Source organism: Protopterus annectens, chromosome 8.part0, assembly GCF_019279795.1.
Source record: "Protopterus annectens isolate FY-2018-M chromosome 8.part0, PAN1.0, whole genome shotgun sequence".
In the NCBI taxonomy this organism is placed as follows: Eukaryota; Metazoa; Chordata; order Ceratodontiformes; family Protopteridae; genus Protopterus; species Protopterus annectens.
In genome coordinates this window covers 475,672,807-475,690,136 of record NC_056741.1, presented here as the reverse complement: position 1 = coordinate 475,690,136, position 17,330 = coordinate 475,672,807, and the positions used below count along the sequence as shown (strand labels likewise).

The following is a 17,330-nucleotide window of genomic DNA, read 5'->3' as shown; positions in this document are numbered from 1 at the left end:
AAACCACAAATGCATAGTTAGTGTATGCTTTGTCCTAGCCCTTATAAAAAGGGTAGCATTTAGCGATCTTCACACCAACCAAGCTATAAATGAGACACCCAGTTTAACTGCCTAGTAATAACCTAACTGGGGAAAAGTGAGGCAAGTTGGCATCCACAGTCCCAAAGAAGCACATTAGCACACCCTCTTGCTATACCTGTTCAAAGCTCTGGACTTATCTGGCAGCAACTTATGGCAGTCTTTTGGGCGTATGAAGAACTGAAAAGATCTTTACGAGCATGTAACTGCCTACTCAGTCACTGAGTTGCAAAACACGTGGCCTCCAGGCTGCTCTCTCAGCATCCCTAACAGACTAATGGCGCTGGATAATGCAAGAAACCCTCAAGCTTACTTACCAAAAACTTTACCAGATATGAGCCAGAGGTCATTCAAAACTGTTCAAAATCTGTACAGAGTCTGAAGAAGTCTCTGTTTTAAATAGAGAGATGAAAACGCTAATTGGAGTTTTTTTTTGTGGATTAAAGTGTTTGGTTTACATCAGATATTGTGACAGTTTCTTTTTATCCACTTTTTTACTGCTTATTGCTGCTTTGAAGAGTAAACTGTTTAATATCACTCTGAGGACAATTTCAAAACAGGGCTTATTTGAAGGAAATGTCCAGCTTTGAGATAGTAGCCTCAGCAGCCTCTGAATCATCATAGAATCCTGAGGTGAGGAAGTACCAGAACTCCAACTACACACAGGCATGTATACACACACTGAGGAGCAATGGCCAGCGTTAGGCATCAGGAAACCAATATATATATATATATTTTAAACATTTGTTTACCGGGAGACTCAGACTTGGAACAAAGCCAATTTTCAGTGGAGGCCCAGGGAGAAATGCTCCCTGAGAGCATTTACTGGAAATACTGGAATCCATTCTAGCCAATGAGATGCAATGGAGAAAGGCCTGTTCCATGGATGGTATGGGCATAAGACACAAATCTTTAATAGTATGTACATCAAGATCCCAGGAAATGAGCACCTACCTATCCATGCACTGTGGCATCAGATCCAGCATAGGACAACCAGACAGACTCGTCTGAACTGAGGCCTGCTGGTCCACACAGGTCTGGAGTCCAATCCTGATATGAGCACTCATTCCCACAGTACTCTCAAATCCATGACCTAAGTAACGCATTCTGATCACAGAGATCAGGCTGACCAACAGAACTCTCCAGCCAATCCTCTAGAAAGAGCACTGCAATACCCCCCTCAGCCCAAGTCTGCAGCACATGGTGCACATCTGTTTCATGGTCCTTGATGGAAGCACAAAACCATTTTGGGCTGGAGCCCAAAATGACAGCAAGCTTAACATATGAAGGTTTCAGTGACGGACTAACACTGGACAATCCTTACGGAGAACTGGGCCTGGAGTTGACTTTCAACTACCTGCCTCTGTGTTGTTGACAAATGTCTGCTGCTGCACATACAATTTCCCCAAGTAGTCTCCAAGAAGGGGAGAGAACAGCTATCAACAGCTGCCATCTATGATAAGTGGCACAAAAAAATATTTCTGACTTAAGTAGCTGAAATACATTTTTGACACCTGGAGTAGTTAATATTGTGTTCTTTCCAGACACAATATAAGCAATGCCAAGTCTTGCCTAGTAATATGATGTTCCTTCATGGGAATGCATAATTTTACATGGCAGCAAGAATTGAGACCAACTGTGGAAGTATCAATACAGATTAGTGGCTACAGCGATGAACCACTTTTCTAAATGAATTGTTAAACCAAAGAAAGTCAGCTGAGCATCCAAGCATCCACAAATGTGGGACTTTGCTGGAAAAAAATGCTGAATCACAGCTAGAGAAGTAAAAAACTTGGACCCATCACGAAGGGTCCTTTGATGTTAGATAATTTTCATTTGGTAGAAGGCCTATCATCTGAAACCACCATATATGCTGCTAATGAATGTATGCCAATTTAGAAATAGTTACTTATCTTTGCAAAGTAACTGTAAACTTGTACCACTAGAATGGCTGAAGCATCAGCTATTTAAATCTTTACCCAGTCAGAAACTGCATTGAATAGTAAATGAGGCAGTATGGTACTGAAGAAGAGAACAAAACAAACATTGCCCGATTAGAAACATGGCGCAGCGAGATGTGGAATGAAAACAAGTGCACAGATAAAAACAGCCACCTGTACATGTTAACTTGTATACAACAGAGTAGTTATACTGAAATACTACATCCTATGTTTTGCTCATTAAAGTAACAGCTGTTTAAAAATCAAAGTGATGTCCACTGAATATGCAGCCTGTTAAACACCTACACTACTATTCACCCACCATTATTTTTTGGAACACCATTATGTAAAAGTGACATGATGCAAATAGTTTACATTAGCTTTCTCAGAAGTGAGTTTACACAGACTGATTGCACACCAGTATTTTCCTTTAATAAGCAGTGACAGAACACATAAAAATATATTTTTTCTTGCTACACAACACTGTCACCTTCTGCCCCCACCCCCTGAGGTTGTCCAGCCCACTCAGATCTGCAGCTCAGTCCTTTATAAACCGAAGATGCGAGAGCTGCTGCACATCAACAGTAATGGCTTCAGTCATAAATATATACAAAACCCCACCCTTAACACTTTTACAAAACCAGAATTAGATCCCCAGAAGCCAGCTGGTGACCTATATACATAAAAGTGTACATTTTCAGGTTTAGCAGCTTGCTGCTGACCACTTGGCAAAGATTTGCACTCGCAAAAATCAAACGTACATTTTTTTACATTCTCTTACATCTTTACAATAATACTGGTTCGTCATACAGTGCGATTAGACTATAAAATTAAGTCTTAAAATTAAAACTTTTTAATGAAAATGTTTATCGTAAGAACACTAACTCCACACAGTGTTGTGCCTTGTGTTGAAACCTGCTTCATTTTTGGTGATCCAAACTATAAAAGTCCAGTGCAACTTTGACATTCAGCATTAGTGAATTTGCTCCAAGGGCTGCAAATGAGGTTACACAAGTTATCTTCCACTCAGATTCTGGTACCACGGTTATGCTCTTGAAGAAATTAAATTTCTGTTGTATTTTCCACAAATTTTTCACCTCTATTAAAACATCAAAAGCAAAGTTAAAATTTCAGCCATGGCTTAAAATACAACAGAATGCATTAAACATATGTGAAAATAGTGATATCAACCATAATTACTGGTCATATTGCATGCATTTATCACTTATCACACATATTGGTAACCATATAACCTGGAGAAAATCTTAATTTTTCCCATTTAAAATTGGTTGGTGCTACACAAACCTGAGAATATACTCAAGCTAATCTGACTGGTCTGTGTAGACAGGCAACCATTCCACCCTTTTTACCCTTGCTTGCTAAACATAAGTCAAAAAAAAAAAAGTAGGTTAAAGTATCTATGGACTTCAAAAAACAGGGAATCCAAGAATGAAATCAAAGTAGGGAACCCCAAAAATGGAAAAAGTACAGACATGAAAGCACACTTACTCAGTCTTTGCCTTTCTAGGATTCCACAAAATATAGGTGGCGAAACAGGGAGGATCCCACATAATTAGCTTCAGGGCAATGGATAAGGTCCATCTCTGCTAGCCCCATCAGAAGACTGGATGTTTGTCAAAAGACAAGGGACTGCAACTCTTCCATGCCTTAGAAAAGCAATTTAAACTCAGACTTTCCCAGACAAAATCCCATATTCAAACTCAGTCTATTTATGGAAGTAGCAGCACCATTCTGGTTCAAAGCAGCAGTGATTATGCTTCAAGTCAGTTTCTATGACCATCCTAATCATTGGTCATATGCAAAGAAAATGTCTCACAGAGATAATGTCATTAAGCATTTCTCTTTATCAGTCTCTAGCAATAAACCCAACCTGAGAGGCTGATCAATGCTCACACAGTACACACTCAATGAAAAAACAGGTACAAGGACCACAAAACTAAATTAAAATGTTCTCACCATATCAAACTCTGAAGGCATCCTTATTATGCGTCTATAACTCGGATCATGTTCTTATCCACACCAGTTTAGCAGTTTCATCCTCTGAAGCACATGGACCTGTCAGTGACCTTTGGGACATTATGCATCCAGGTATGACAGCACTCTGCTCTTCAACCAGTAAACTTTCTGCTGAAACTTGGGAAGTAGAGGTAATGGGCGATAAGCATAGAGGAGAGCAAAGACAGTTGTAAACTAGAACACGTCTTGGCAACTCCCCCAGTGGGGGGATCAGGGCGAAGAACCTCTTGCACTGGTTGACAGGGAAGCAGAGAGATCACAACATGACTGGTCCCATCGACAGAAAATTCTCTCCACCACTTTGAAATTTAGAAACCACTTGTGAGACATCAGAATGGACCTGCTTAGTTTGTCTGCAAGCACACTGGTTTTCCACAAGTATATGCACTGCAATAAGAAAGCGACCAGAACAGATTGCCCACGGCCACACACTTACTGCTCCTTGACATAGAAGATAAGATCTGGCTCATCCTTGTTTGATGTACCAGACAAACTGCCCAACTGGAGTGCAAGAGATGCTTGGTGAGAGCATCTTGAAAGGCCTGCAATGCTAGGACATCTCTCATCTCCGGGACATTGATATGCAAACTGGCCTCTTAAGGAGACCATGTACCTTAAACTGTCATTCCCAAGAAATGCCTCCCATCACTCCAGATGGGGGTGCCCACGATTACTGTGGCGACTAACAGAGGTAAAACTGGACAGCCTTTAGGAAATTCATTTGAAAGGATCCAACAAAGGAGGAGTTTCTTGCAAAATTGTGTAATCCTGACTGGAGTGTACCTTAGGTGAGTTGCTACCACCACTATGCATTTGAACACCCTGGGGGCTGTGGTGAAGACAAAGAGCAGTGCTCTGAATTGGTAATGACTGCCTCCCAGCTGGAAGCACACATCTTATGAAGTAACTGTTGCTTTAGACATGATAGTAAGCATCTTGAGGAGGTGTTGCGCACATCCAGTTGTCCTTTCGCAACAGAGGAAAAACAGACTGAACAGTGACCATCCAGAACTTTGAGTGTTTCACGTACTGGTTTAATTTACCGAGATCCAGAATGGGTAGAGTCTCCTGCCTTTTTAGCACTAAAAAGGATCTTGAATAAATCCTGGATTCTATCTGGTTTGGGGGGGGGGGGGGGATTTCCTGGATGTCTCTTATTTCCACTGCTGATGCATCTCTGACCGGGTGGAACATTGGGGATTTTCTTCATTTTTTATGGGGGAAATTGGGAAAATGTTACAAAATAACCTCTGGATACGATCCTCTGTACCAAAGTATCTGTTGTGATGGATGCCCAGGCTTCTAGGTGCAGAGACAAGCTCCCCTGACTACCTCCAAAAATAAGCAGCCGGGCAACCTTTCAGAAGTGCTGATAAGGTTTTTCGGAGAAAGAATCCCAGAAACCCTGATTCTGCAGGCCAACTCTGCTGCGAGGCTGGTGGCTTCTGTTAGAGTTACCCCCCTCTGTCCCTGGGGGAACCATTTCCTCACGAGTCTTGGAAAGTACATTGGTACTTATGAAACCACATTTTTCTACTGCCTCGTTGCTTCTGTGAGAAAGGTCGTAGAGGAGTAGAAAAACTGATCCCAACAAACGGGGTCTTTCTATCTTGTTCACTTCTGCACAGCATTTTTCACCCTTGGGCCAAACAGAGGTAATGCATCAAATGCAACATTGATGAATGAAGACTTGAAGGGTTCTGCAAAATTGCACAAACTCATCCAGGCACATCCCCTGATGGCTATGCCCAAACCTGCTGTCCTAGAAGTATCCCCTGCAGTGTGGGAAAAATCAGGCTCATGGACATATTAGATCTTGACTGAAGGGTGTCCAGTTGTGATAAAATTTTATACCAACCCTCCACAGACATGGACCCACAAAGAGATTTGGGAACCTGTTTTGTTAAATCTCTCTGTAGCCTTCTAAGTATGCTAAATAATTCAGTGACCACAGGGCGAAGGTCGCTGAAGCATATATGCACTTTCCAAATCTACCCAAAGCCCTAGACTCCCTGTTAGGCAGACAGCTGAACTCTGCTCTGTGAGCTCTTAGTAGAAGCTGACACAACCATTACATCTACTGGGACCCCCTTTGCTCCAATGAGTCTGTCCTTTGGAGAGGGGCTACAAATCTACCCAGTCATTTGGGGATAGGCTCCACAGTACCAAACTCCTTCCATGGATGGTGTCAGTCAAGGTATATTAGCTCATCAGCTGGAGGGGACACCCAAAACATAGCTGGGCCAGATGAGAAAGCCTCCAGGAACACAGACTCCTCCTGGCAAAGGGGGGGGGGTTGGAAAACCATCCACCTTTTTGCCTTAGAAGTTTCAGTATTTCTCCAAGAGGCATTGTCAGGTGGAGATCTGTGGGACCACTCCACCCATCAAAGTTAGTGACCTCAGTGAGCATCCAAGTGTCTTCTTTTACATGTCTTCCTAGGGACAGCATCAGTGGGATGGTCTGGTGAGGTATCAAGTGACAGGGGAGTCTCAAGTAACTGACTGGAGGGTTGTTCTGGTAGGCTGTCCCAGTGGGATACAAGTGAGAGGCTCAGAACTCATACCCAATAGTGGAACAAAAATAGGATCTGAAGCAGGCAAGGATGTTCTCTCTCTAGGCAGAGAAAAAGCCCTCTCCACTACCTCAAAGGCAGAGGGTCTAGGAGAAACAGCACCTGGCACCACCAGAGCTGAAGACCCCTGTGACATTGAGCACTGTATCCCCCAGATCCCCATGTCGAAGAGGGAGTTGGATATGAGCTGTCTAGCTCTGAAACATCTAGAGGCAAGGACACCTCTAAAAACTTAGGAGTCAACCTCAACCTCCTCTCCACCCCGGAGTGGTTTCTTTGACTGCAAGAGTCCTCCTGCTCTAAACATTGAAGATGGGCGACTCAGGAATGTGGCTGTTTTTGAAGAATGACCTGTCTTCAGATCCAAAGCAGACAGCCTCAGTGATCTCAGATCAGAGGGCTACAAAAATCACAGGATGGATCAGAAGAGGAGATAACAGTTGAGGGCCAGTGCAGGGCAGGCTCACGTTTCTGATGTGAGACAGAGCCATAGTACCCCCATCTGGATTGGAGCTCTGATGAAATTCTTCATCCTATCCACCTTTGCTTCAGACAAGCTCCTGGAGGACCTAAAGGAGGAGCAGCCCTGGAGTGTCTCTTTGGAGTTTTCCTGCGAAAAAAGTGAGTGGGGTCAAGAAGAGATAGGGTATGGTGAGAACCATGGTGACTGGATATGAGGCAATTTAGGCTTTGAAGAGGTAAGATCCGAGGGTGTCGGATCAAACATTTTTTAAATTTTTGCAGGAGACTCAGAGGTTAGAGCAAGATGCTGGTGAATGGTCTGGAGACATGTTCTTAGGGTCCTTATATTTCAGAGCCAAATCAGGTTTCCTTTCTTCAGACCTCTTGGAAGGGGGTTGAGCCCTGGTAGCCAAAGTAGTAACAGTAGTAGAGAGAAGACCCTTTAGCACTAGTGAATTGTTTTGGTCACTAAGAGCCCTGGAATTAAACCCCACACATACAGAACAAGCAGTTTCTAAATGGGCAGTGCTCAAACATTCCCTATGGGCATTAGACATGGGAATCTTATGCCCATAGGAGTACATTTTCTTTATCTGCCATTTTAGGAGACAAAGAAAAGTTTTCAAAATAAGTGTAACAAAGGATTTTTTCTTTTTACATGCATGATACAGAGTACCAACAATGGTACAAAGAAATACCCTACTTGCATGATACAGAGTACCAACAATGGTACAAAGAAATACCCTCTAGAAGACAGGAAAGGGAAGATAATATAGAAAAAGAAACAAGAGTAGCAATAATGGTACTCAAGTACCAAAACTACTAAAAGGGTAGAAAAAATAACTGCTTGACAGAACCTGCACAGTAAGTAAGGGAGGGATGTGAAAGATAAGTAATCTAAAAGAAGAAAACCTACTACCTTTAAATACTGAAAAAACACTCGAAACCCCAAGAGAAGGCGATCCACTTCTGAGCAATATGGTGGCAAACGAGATCAGAGTTGTATTAAGTTAGTGAGGCATTGTGGGTAAATGAGCTCAAGAGTCGGATTCATGAATCTAGTAAAAGTGGCTTAGCCATATTAGAGGTCAGATCAGAGCACCATCAGTTGAAGACTGCATGAAAATGACATCCTATCTAACATTTTTTTTTTAAACAAGAAATTTCACTAAAGGCGAATTCATGGCTAGACATATAGAAACCTTCATTCATGTAGAGGGTGGTAACACAAAAGAATAGGCAGTTATTAAAAAAATAGTGGTATCCATATATTATAACTAAACACAGATTTTGCATATACGCGTGTGTGGATTTTAACAATTAGTTTTTTCTGAAAGAATACATTCTAAAGGTACAGTGGATACAAAAAGTTTACATACCCCTGTTAAAATGCCAGGTTTTTGTGATATAAAAAATGAGACCACAATAAGTCATTTCAAAACTTTTCCCACCTTTAATGTGACCTATAACCTGTACAATTCAATTGAAAAACAAACAAATCTGTTGGGGGAAAAATATAAAAAATAAAAAACGTACAATAAGCTGGTTGCATAAGTGTGCACACCCTTAAACTAATACTTTGTTGAAGCACCTTTTGACTTAATTACAACATTCAGACTTCTTGGGTACACACCTGCCATCAATTAGAGAGACTCTGATTAACCCCAAATAAAGTTCAGTTGTCCTAGTAGGATTTTCCTGACATTTACTCAGTTGCCTGCTACATCAAATGCTGCTGTTTGCAGAGAACTTACAAAACATCAAAGGGATCTCATTGTTGAAAGGTATCAGAAGGGTACAAAAAAAATTCCACAGCATTGGATATACCATGGAACAAAATGAAGACAGTCATCAAAAAGTGGAGAAAGTGGAGAAAATATGGAACAGTAATGCTGCAAAGAAATGGACGTCCCTCCAAAATTGATGAAAAGGCAAGACGAAAACTGTTCAGGGAGGCTGCTAAGAGACGTACAGCAACACTGAAGGAGCTGCAGGAATTTCTGGCAAGTACTGGTTGTGTACTACATCTGACAACAACCTCCCGTATTTTCCATATGTCTGGGCTATAGGGCAGGGTTGCAAGACTAGCCTTTTCTTACACAGAAAAACACCCAGACCCAGCTAAAATTTGCAAAACAATACATCAAGTCTCCCAAAAGCATGTGGTAAAATGTGTTATGATCTGATGATACCAAGGTTGAACTTTTTGGCCACAATTCCAAAAGGTACATTTCGGTGCAAAAACATCACCAAAAGAACACCATATCCACGGTGAAGAATGCTCTTGCCAGTATCAAGCTTCGGGGTTGCTTTTCTTCAGCTGGAATTGGGGCTGTAGTCAAGGTGGAAGGAATTATGTACAGTTCCAAATACCAGTCACTTTTGACCCCAAACCTTCAGGCATCTGCTAGATAGCTGGAGATGAAGAGGAATTTCAGTTTTCAAAACAACAATGACCCCCAAGCATACATCCAAAAATCAACAAAAGAATGGCTTCACCAGAAGAAAACAAGAAGTTATGTACTCACCATAACGTTCGATGTATGTAGTCCATGTCGCCTCAGATTCTTACCCGTGAGTTCGGAGCCGAATATCAGCTCTGACTCGGCCGATTTTTCTAGCTCGAAGTCTTTCATTGGCTGGGCTAAGCAGGTATCCCATGGTGCACTGCTCCATATCCCCAGATCTAGTTTGCTGCGAAACTCATTTGCACCCCATGCACACACCACATCCAGGTAAAGAATAAGCCAAGCAAGGGAATTCTACAGATAAACAACCTAACCTCCAAATCCTCCAGGAAGGGGGAAGGTGGGAGGGTAAGAATGTAAGGCAAGATGGACTACATACATCGAACGTTATGGTGAGTACATAACTTCTTGATGTTATGCAGTCCTATCTCGCCTACATTCTTACCCGTGGGACAGCGTCCCTAGCACCTGCATCCTGGATGGCTCATAGAAAAATACTCCTGAGAACTGTGGAGCCAAAGGACGACTTGCCCCTAGAAACCACGTCCAGTTTGTAATGAGAAACAAGTGTGTGAGAAGCCCAAGTAGCTGCAGCACATATACCATCCATTGACAATCTGGCCTGATAGGCTGTAGATGTAGAAACAGCCCGAGTAGAGTGAGCCTTGACCGGAAATGGCAGATCTTTACCTCCTGCTTGGTAGACGAAAGAGATACAACTAGATATCCATCTAGATAGGGTGACCTTGGAGACCGGGGACCCCATTCTGTTTTCCGAAAAGGAAACAAAAAGTTGATCAGACTTCCGGATATCTTTTGTTCGGTGCAGATAGAAACGTAATTGTCTGTGTATATCCAACTGATGAAATCTAAATTCTGCCTTGTTCGAAAAGTGAGGAAAGAACACAGGCAACTCAATGGATTAAGATTAGACACGGAAGCCACTTTAGGAAGGAATGAAGGGTTTCATCTAAGAGAGACTCTGTCCTTATGGAAGATTAAGTATGGAAGTTTGATGGAGAGGGCTTGAATTTCTGAAACTCGCCTTGCTGAAGTGATTGCTGTTAAGTAGGCTGTTTTCCAGGTCAAGAATTTCAATTCGCAGGCAGCTCGAAAGGTGGTAAAGTAAGGGCTTGTAGAACAAAATTGAGATCCCAGGGCATGATTGGTTCAGAAACCGGGGGACGGAACAACAGAGTACCCTTCAGGAAAGCCTTGCATAGTCTATGAGCTATGAGACTAGGCTCATTCACGACATGAAAATTAGAGATCGCTGCCAACTGAACTTTGATGGTAGCTGATGCGGAACCCTGATGGAAAAGCATAGACAAAAACTCCAAGACTGAAGCGATTGGAGCTGTGTAAGGATCAATGCCTCGGGTATGTGCCCAGTTAGAAAACCTCTTCCATTTACTAGAATAAATCTTTCTAGTGGATGGTTTATGAGAGGACGATAATATATGAACAACTTCTGGTGAGAAGTTATGAAGTCTAACGATGGAAGTGGAGTAGCCAGGCTGTCAACCGGAGGGTCATCAGGGAGGGATGGAACTGTCCAGACATGTGTGTCAGTAAATCTGGTTGAGGGTCCAGAGTCCAAGGAGTGTCCACAATGTATTGCTGAAGAAAGGGGAACCATACTTGGCGAGGCCAGTGTGGAGCAATCAGAATCATTCTGCTTCCCAAGGATTGTGCTTTCTGAATCACCTTTGACAGCAAGGGAAACGGAGGAAAAACATAAAGCAGACCTGTGGGTGAATCGTGAACCAGAGCATCCCTGGGTGACTCCCCCTGTGGGGGAAGCAGCGTGAAGTAGTTGTTGCATTTTGCATTGAGGGGCTGGCAAAAAGGTCGCAGCAAGGCTGACCCCATCTGCTGAAGATTCGCTCTGCAACCAGGCGATTCACGGACCACTCGTAAGGCATCAGAATAGCTCTGCTTAGCCTGTCTGCAATCACGCTGGACTTCCCTGGAATGTGCGTTGCCACCAGAAACCGTTGGGAAGTTACTTGCCCAATGCCACACTCGCATGGCCTCTCTGCACAGAGGGTAAGACCTGGTTCCCTCTTGCTTGTTTAGATACCACACTACTGACATGTTGTCAGAGTGTATTGCAATTGTCCCTAGAGGTAGAACACTCTGAAGTGCCTGCAACGCAAGTAGCACTGCTCTCATCTCTAAGACGTTTATATGCAGATGTATCTCGTGTTCTTGCCAGATGCCTTGGACCGTCCTGCCAAGATAATGCCCACCCACCCCAATCTAGGAGGCGTCCATGGTCACCGTGGCAACCGGGATGGGTGGAACGAATGGCCTTCCCCCATCCAAATTGTTGGTGCAAAGCCACCAACCGAGGTCCTGCTTGCATCTGTCCGTGAGCAAAATGGGGTGAGAAAGTGGAAATCTCTGGAGAGACCATTGAACAAAGAGGAGCCATTGGAGAATTCTCATGAGCAATCTCGCTAGAGAGACCAACATGATTGTTGCTGCCATGGTCCCTAGGAGCTGGAGAACCCATCTTGTCTTCGCTTTCTTCAGGGGCATCAGCATGTGTATCTGTTGTTGTAAGACTCTGATCCTCTCTTGTGGTAAAAATGCTTGCATTTGAATGGTGTCTAATTCTGCTCCTATAAAGGTGACACGCTGCGAGGGCAATAAAGCAGATTTTTCCCAATTTATTGTTATCCCCAACTGGTGACAGAGTGATGGTAGCGTCCCTGGTTTGAACTAGTTGATGCCTGGTGGGGGCGGTAAGGAGCCAGTCGTCCAGATACGGAAACACTTGAAATCCCTGACGTCTCAAGTGAGCCGTCACCACCGCCATACACTTTAACACCCTGGGGGCTGTGGTGAGACCAAAGGGCAGGGCTCGAAACTGGAAATGACTGGCTCCCAGCCGCAAGCGTAGGTGACTCCTGGATGCCCTGTCCATTTTCACATGGTAGTAAGCATCCTTGAGATCGATGGAGCACATCCATACCTCCTCTCCCAACAATGGGAGAATCGATTGTAGTGTGACCATACGGAACTTGGACTTGTGTACATATTTGTTCAGTTGGCTGAGATCTAATATGGGTCTCAGGTCCCCTGTTCTTTTCGACACAAACAAAATCTTAAGTCCCTAATCTGATTTGGTCTGAGGGGACACGCTGGATGGCCCCTTTTCCTAGCAGCTTTGAGACCTCTGAGGCTGCTTGATCCCTTTGACTGGGTGGAACGTCTGGGATTTTTCTGATTGAAGGTGGGTCTGATGTAAACAGAATGAGATAACCTCCAGAAATTATCCGTAATACCCATCTGTCCTGGGTGATGCTTTCCCAGGCTTCCGGATTTAACGAAATTCGACCCCCGACTGGCTCCGGATAAGCACAGCCGGGCACTCCCTCAGGAACGAGAGTAGGGAATGCCACGAAAGGAATGGCGGTCTCCCGAATTGCGGGAGCCCCCTCTGCCTCTGGGGCTGCGTCTTCCTGAATAACTTCCCCCTCCTCTGCCTCTGGAGGGGGGGGGTTCATCCTGTGCGGCAGGAAAAAACCTCAGATTTCTTGAACCACACCCCCCCCCCCCACTGGGCCTTGGGATAAGGCCTAGAAGGAAGGGGAAAACGGACCCCTACGGCAGACAGGGTCTTTCCTTCTTGCTCGCACCTGGTGAGGGTGTCTTTCACTTTGGTCCCAAACAAAGAAGAACCATCAAAGGGGGTGTTAGTGAAGGAAAACTTGAAGGCCTCCACAAAGTGACAGGCGCAGCCAGGCTTGCCTTCTAAGGGCGACTCCTGAGCTTGCTGCCCTACCCGCTCCCTCGGCTGCATACAAAATGAGCCGCATGGATGAGTTGACAATGGAATTGAGGGTAGAGACCTGGGCATTAACCGTCTGAGCCATCGCCTCAGGAACGTTACCCGCAAGAGTATCTCCCAACTCCTTGAGATCTCTCTGGAGCAGAGTGAAGTGAGACAGGTAATTCAGCGACCGTAAGGTAAAGGTTGCTGATGAGAGGGTACGCTTCCCGTACCGATCCATGGTCCTAGACTCCTTGTTAGGAGGATGGACGGATGAAGAAGACTCTGCTACTTCCTTCTGAGTGGCTGCCGCCACCACCAAGGCATCTACAGGGACTCCTTTAGACAGAAACTCTTTGCCCTGGGGGGCGGAAAGAAACTTCTTGGGACGCCTGGGCACGGGCTCCACAGAATCAGGGTTTTCCCACACACTTCGACACATCAGATCAAGGAGCTCGTCAAAGGGTGGAGACAACCAGGAGGCGGAGGGATGAGCACCAAAAGCCTTAAGGAATACTGACTCCTCCTCGGAAGGGGCTTTGGACGGCCAGTTGCCTCTGTTTCAGTATCTCCAGAATGTCGGTGAAGGAAACATCATCAGAGGATGACTTGGGGGACCCCTCAGATTCCTCAAGGTCAGTATCAGAGATGAGGGACTCATCCTGGGAGTCTTATGTGCTTCCTCTTGCACATTTTCTTTCTAGGGGGCTCCTCAGGCACGAACTCTGTGGGACCCTCAGAAATTTGGGGACCACTCGTGGGGGTATCCCTAGGCCCTGGTGCTCTGCTGTCCATGGAAGGGTGGTGATCAGCAGCTCTCACCGGAGTGGTGGGGGACAGAGTGACTGACCCGCCTGATGTAGCTAACGATCTGGCCAGTGCGGTCCGCATAGCCTTGAAGACAGGCCCCCCCTAATCTGAGGAGCGACCAGCCTCAGAGGCCATGACTGGGGTCAGAGTTCCCCGAGCAGAGGCACAGAGAGGGAGGCTCGGGACCGAAATAAGCCCCAAGATGTCCCCCTCGGGCCCGACCGAAGAATCCCAAGGACGGAGCAGACGGGGTCAGAGTCAAAGCCGGTACTGATGGAGCCAAAGGGGCCATCGGAGCTGGCCTAGGAACATCACACAGCATGGAACACTCCGGCTCCGAAGACAGAGATGCGCTCGGAGGAATGATCGAAGATGGGGTCGGGACGGGCTCCGGAGCAGACTGGGCCGGAGCCGAAAATAATTTTGACAAAACCGGTGACTGGAGGAGCCTCTGAACCACCCTATCAACATCCACATCCGAAAGGGTCCTGGAGAATTTGGAAGACAGGGAGGGAGATAGAGAGCTCCTCTCAGGAAAAACTGCTCAGAGACTGGGCGATCGGCTCCTAAGAGGTTCCAATAAAATTGGAGCCGATGCCGGTTCCGTCAACGACGATACTTCCTGCGGCCCCGAGGACAGTGGAGCCGAGGAGGTCAATGCAGTTTTTGAGATTTTCTCCGGAGGCTCCGATGAAGCTGACGGAGCCGGAGATCTCTTTTTAGACTTGCCAGATTTTGATTTTCCACTGGGAGACGAATCCATAGCCTCCTCAAAAAGGGTTTCAAGAGTCCCTTTAAAATTAGCTTATTCTTTCTCTGTTGGAGAACTCTAGGACTGAACGCATGACAAAAACTGCAGGATTCCTGCAGGTGAATGGCTCCCAGGCAATAGACACAAATGGAATGCCCATCGGTGATGGACATTTTGTACCTACATTTAGAGCACTTTTTGAAACCCGAAGGTTTGTGCTCCTTGGGATCTTTGGACATCTTCACTACTACAACAAAAAGCAAAAAACAAGTCTGAGAAGAACTCACAGGCGCTCACACCACAAAACTCGGGAACGAACAATAAACAGTGACCAAACACACACACTAAAGAAACAGGTACAAACCTCTCAACAAAAAGGTTGACCACCACAAGGAAAGGGAATAGCCCAAACCTCTAAACGGTTTAGACCGTACTCACACAGAAAGCAATATGAGAAGGACTAGGCCCTCTAACTGAAACGGGCCTAGCCCGAGGGAACAGTCAGCGGGATACCACAAACAATCACAACCTCAACACTTAGAAAAATAGCTATGAAAATAGCTTTATGAGCCAAAACTTTTAAGACAAGAAAAAAAGGGTACTTAGCCACAGCCAAGAGAGACCACGTCAGAGCTACACGAGCTGCAAACGAGATCTGGGATATGGAGCAGTGCACCATGGGATACCTGCTTAGCCCAGCCTATGAAAGACTTCGAGCTAGAAAAATCGGCAGAGTCGGAGCCTATATTCGGCTCCGAACCCACAGATAAGAATGTAGGCGAGATAGGACTACATAACATTTAAAGTTTTGGAATGGCCCAGCCAGAGCCCAGATCTAAATTAAAATTTGTGGGTTGACCTGAAGAGGGCTGTGCACAAGAGCTGCCCTCACAATCTGGCCGATTTGGAGCGCTTTTGCAAGGAAGAGTGGGCAAATATTGCCAAGTCAAGGTATGCTGATAGACTCCTCCTACCCAAGAAGGCTGAATGCTGTAATTAAATCAAAAGGTGCTTCAACAGAGTATTAGTTTAAGGGTGTGCACACATACAACCAGCTTATTGTATGCTTTTTATTTTTTATATATTTTCCCTCAACAGATTGGTTTGTTTTTCGATTGAATTAGTGAAGGTAGAGGCCCAGGAACCACACAAAAAAAGTCCAAACCACAAATCCAATTTATTGACAGCAAAAACAGACCAAATGCAGACAAGCACTTTCATTTTTAGCAAAGACTTCTTCAGGACTGCTTGGCATGGTTATCTCCAACCTTAAATAATCCTAATACATTATGTGATCAACGTGATTAAACATTCACATGACAACTTTAGTTTAGTACACATTAGTTATAAAACTTCAACAAAAAGTGTTGTGAAAGTCAGCTAAAATTGCAAAAAAATGAGCAATGAATGTAAGTGAAAAAAATAGAAATAAAAATATTGACAATAGGAATAGTAAAAAAAAAATCAATGTTACAGCGACAAATGTAGGAGTAACATGGCATAATCAGCCCTCAAGACTTTTTAGCTTTAGTATAGGTGTAATAGAACATTCATTCAAACGGGGGGGGGGGGGGGGTAAGGGCGTCACACAGAAGAATCCATATGAGCTCTTTCTTGGTGTTCATCAGTGTAAAAGCCCCTTGGGTCTGGTTCAATGAAATCAATCACCACAAATTTAAAATGGTGACCAGGACAGGCAGAAATATGTCTGTACAGTGCGTTAATTATCTTCCCTTTCTTGATTTCATTGAGATGTTCATATATTCTCTAATTCTTCTCTAATTCAAGGCTCAATCAGTCTTGCCAATGTAAAATGCTTTACACTGCTGGCAAAGTGCACCATAAACCACTCCCCAGGATGAACAATTAAAATATTTTTTCACCTCATTTCTTGTCTTTGATGAAAAAAGCCTCAGAGTATATGTTGACAGTAGTTACAGTGGTTACATTTGTACATACCTTTTGGTCTACTGTTACTAAGTTTACTCGAATTTCTTTCCAGTAAACTTTTAAAACATTTGTCTTTCCTAAATACTATCTTAGGTTTGGAACAAAATAGTATACTACCATCATCGATGGAAGTAACAATAGGCCAAAACTGATTAACCGCATCAACAATATGGTAGGTGTTTAAAGACAAAGTAACAATCAAGGCTCGTTCGTATGACTTGTCTGAATTATGATCACCAGAGGTCAATGGCCCTACTGAAGATAAGGAATGGCAGGAGTGATCACAAATTAGTAATAGGGGATGGTACAGACCAAGAAGTTATGTACTCACCATAACGTTCGATGTATGTAGTCCATCTCGCCTCACATTCTTACCCGTGGGTTCGGAGCCGAATATCGGTTCAGACTCGGCCAAACTTTTCTAGCTCGAAGTCTTCTATTGGCTGGGCTAAGAAGGTATCCCATGTTGCACTGCTCC

The 17,330-nt window shown here is 44.4% G+C and overlaps 1 protein-coding gene across 1 annotated transcript in view; it reads right to left on the bottom strand.

Annotated features, from left to right (window-relative positions):
* Nucleotides 1–2,425: 2,425 nt before the first annotated feature.
* Nucleotides 2,426–17,330, bottom strand: part of LOC122808889 (protein bicaudal D homolog 2-like) — a gene marked incomplete in the record, with an annotated part of 766,930 nt that continues 752,025 nt past the window's right edge. Inside the window, 1 exon segment of the mRNA XM_044080002.1 lies at nt 2,426–3,117. Coding sequence (XP_043935937.1) covers nt 3,112–3,117 — 6 coding nt within the window.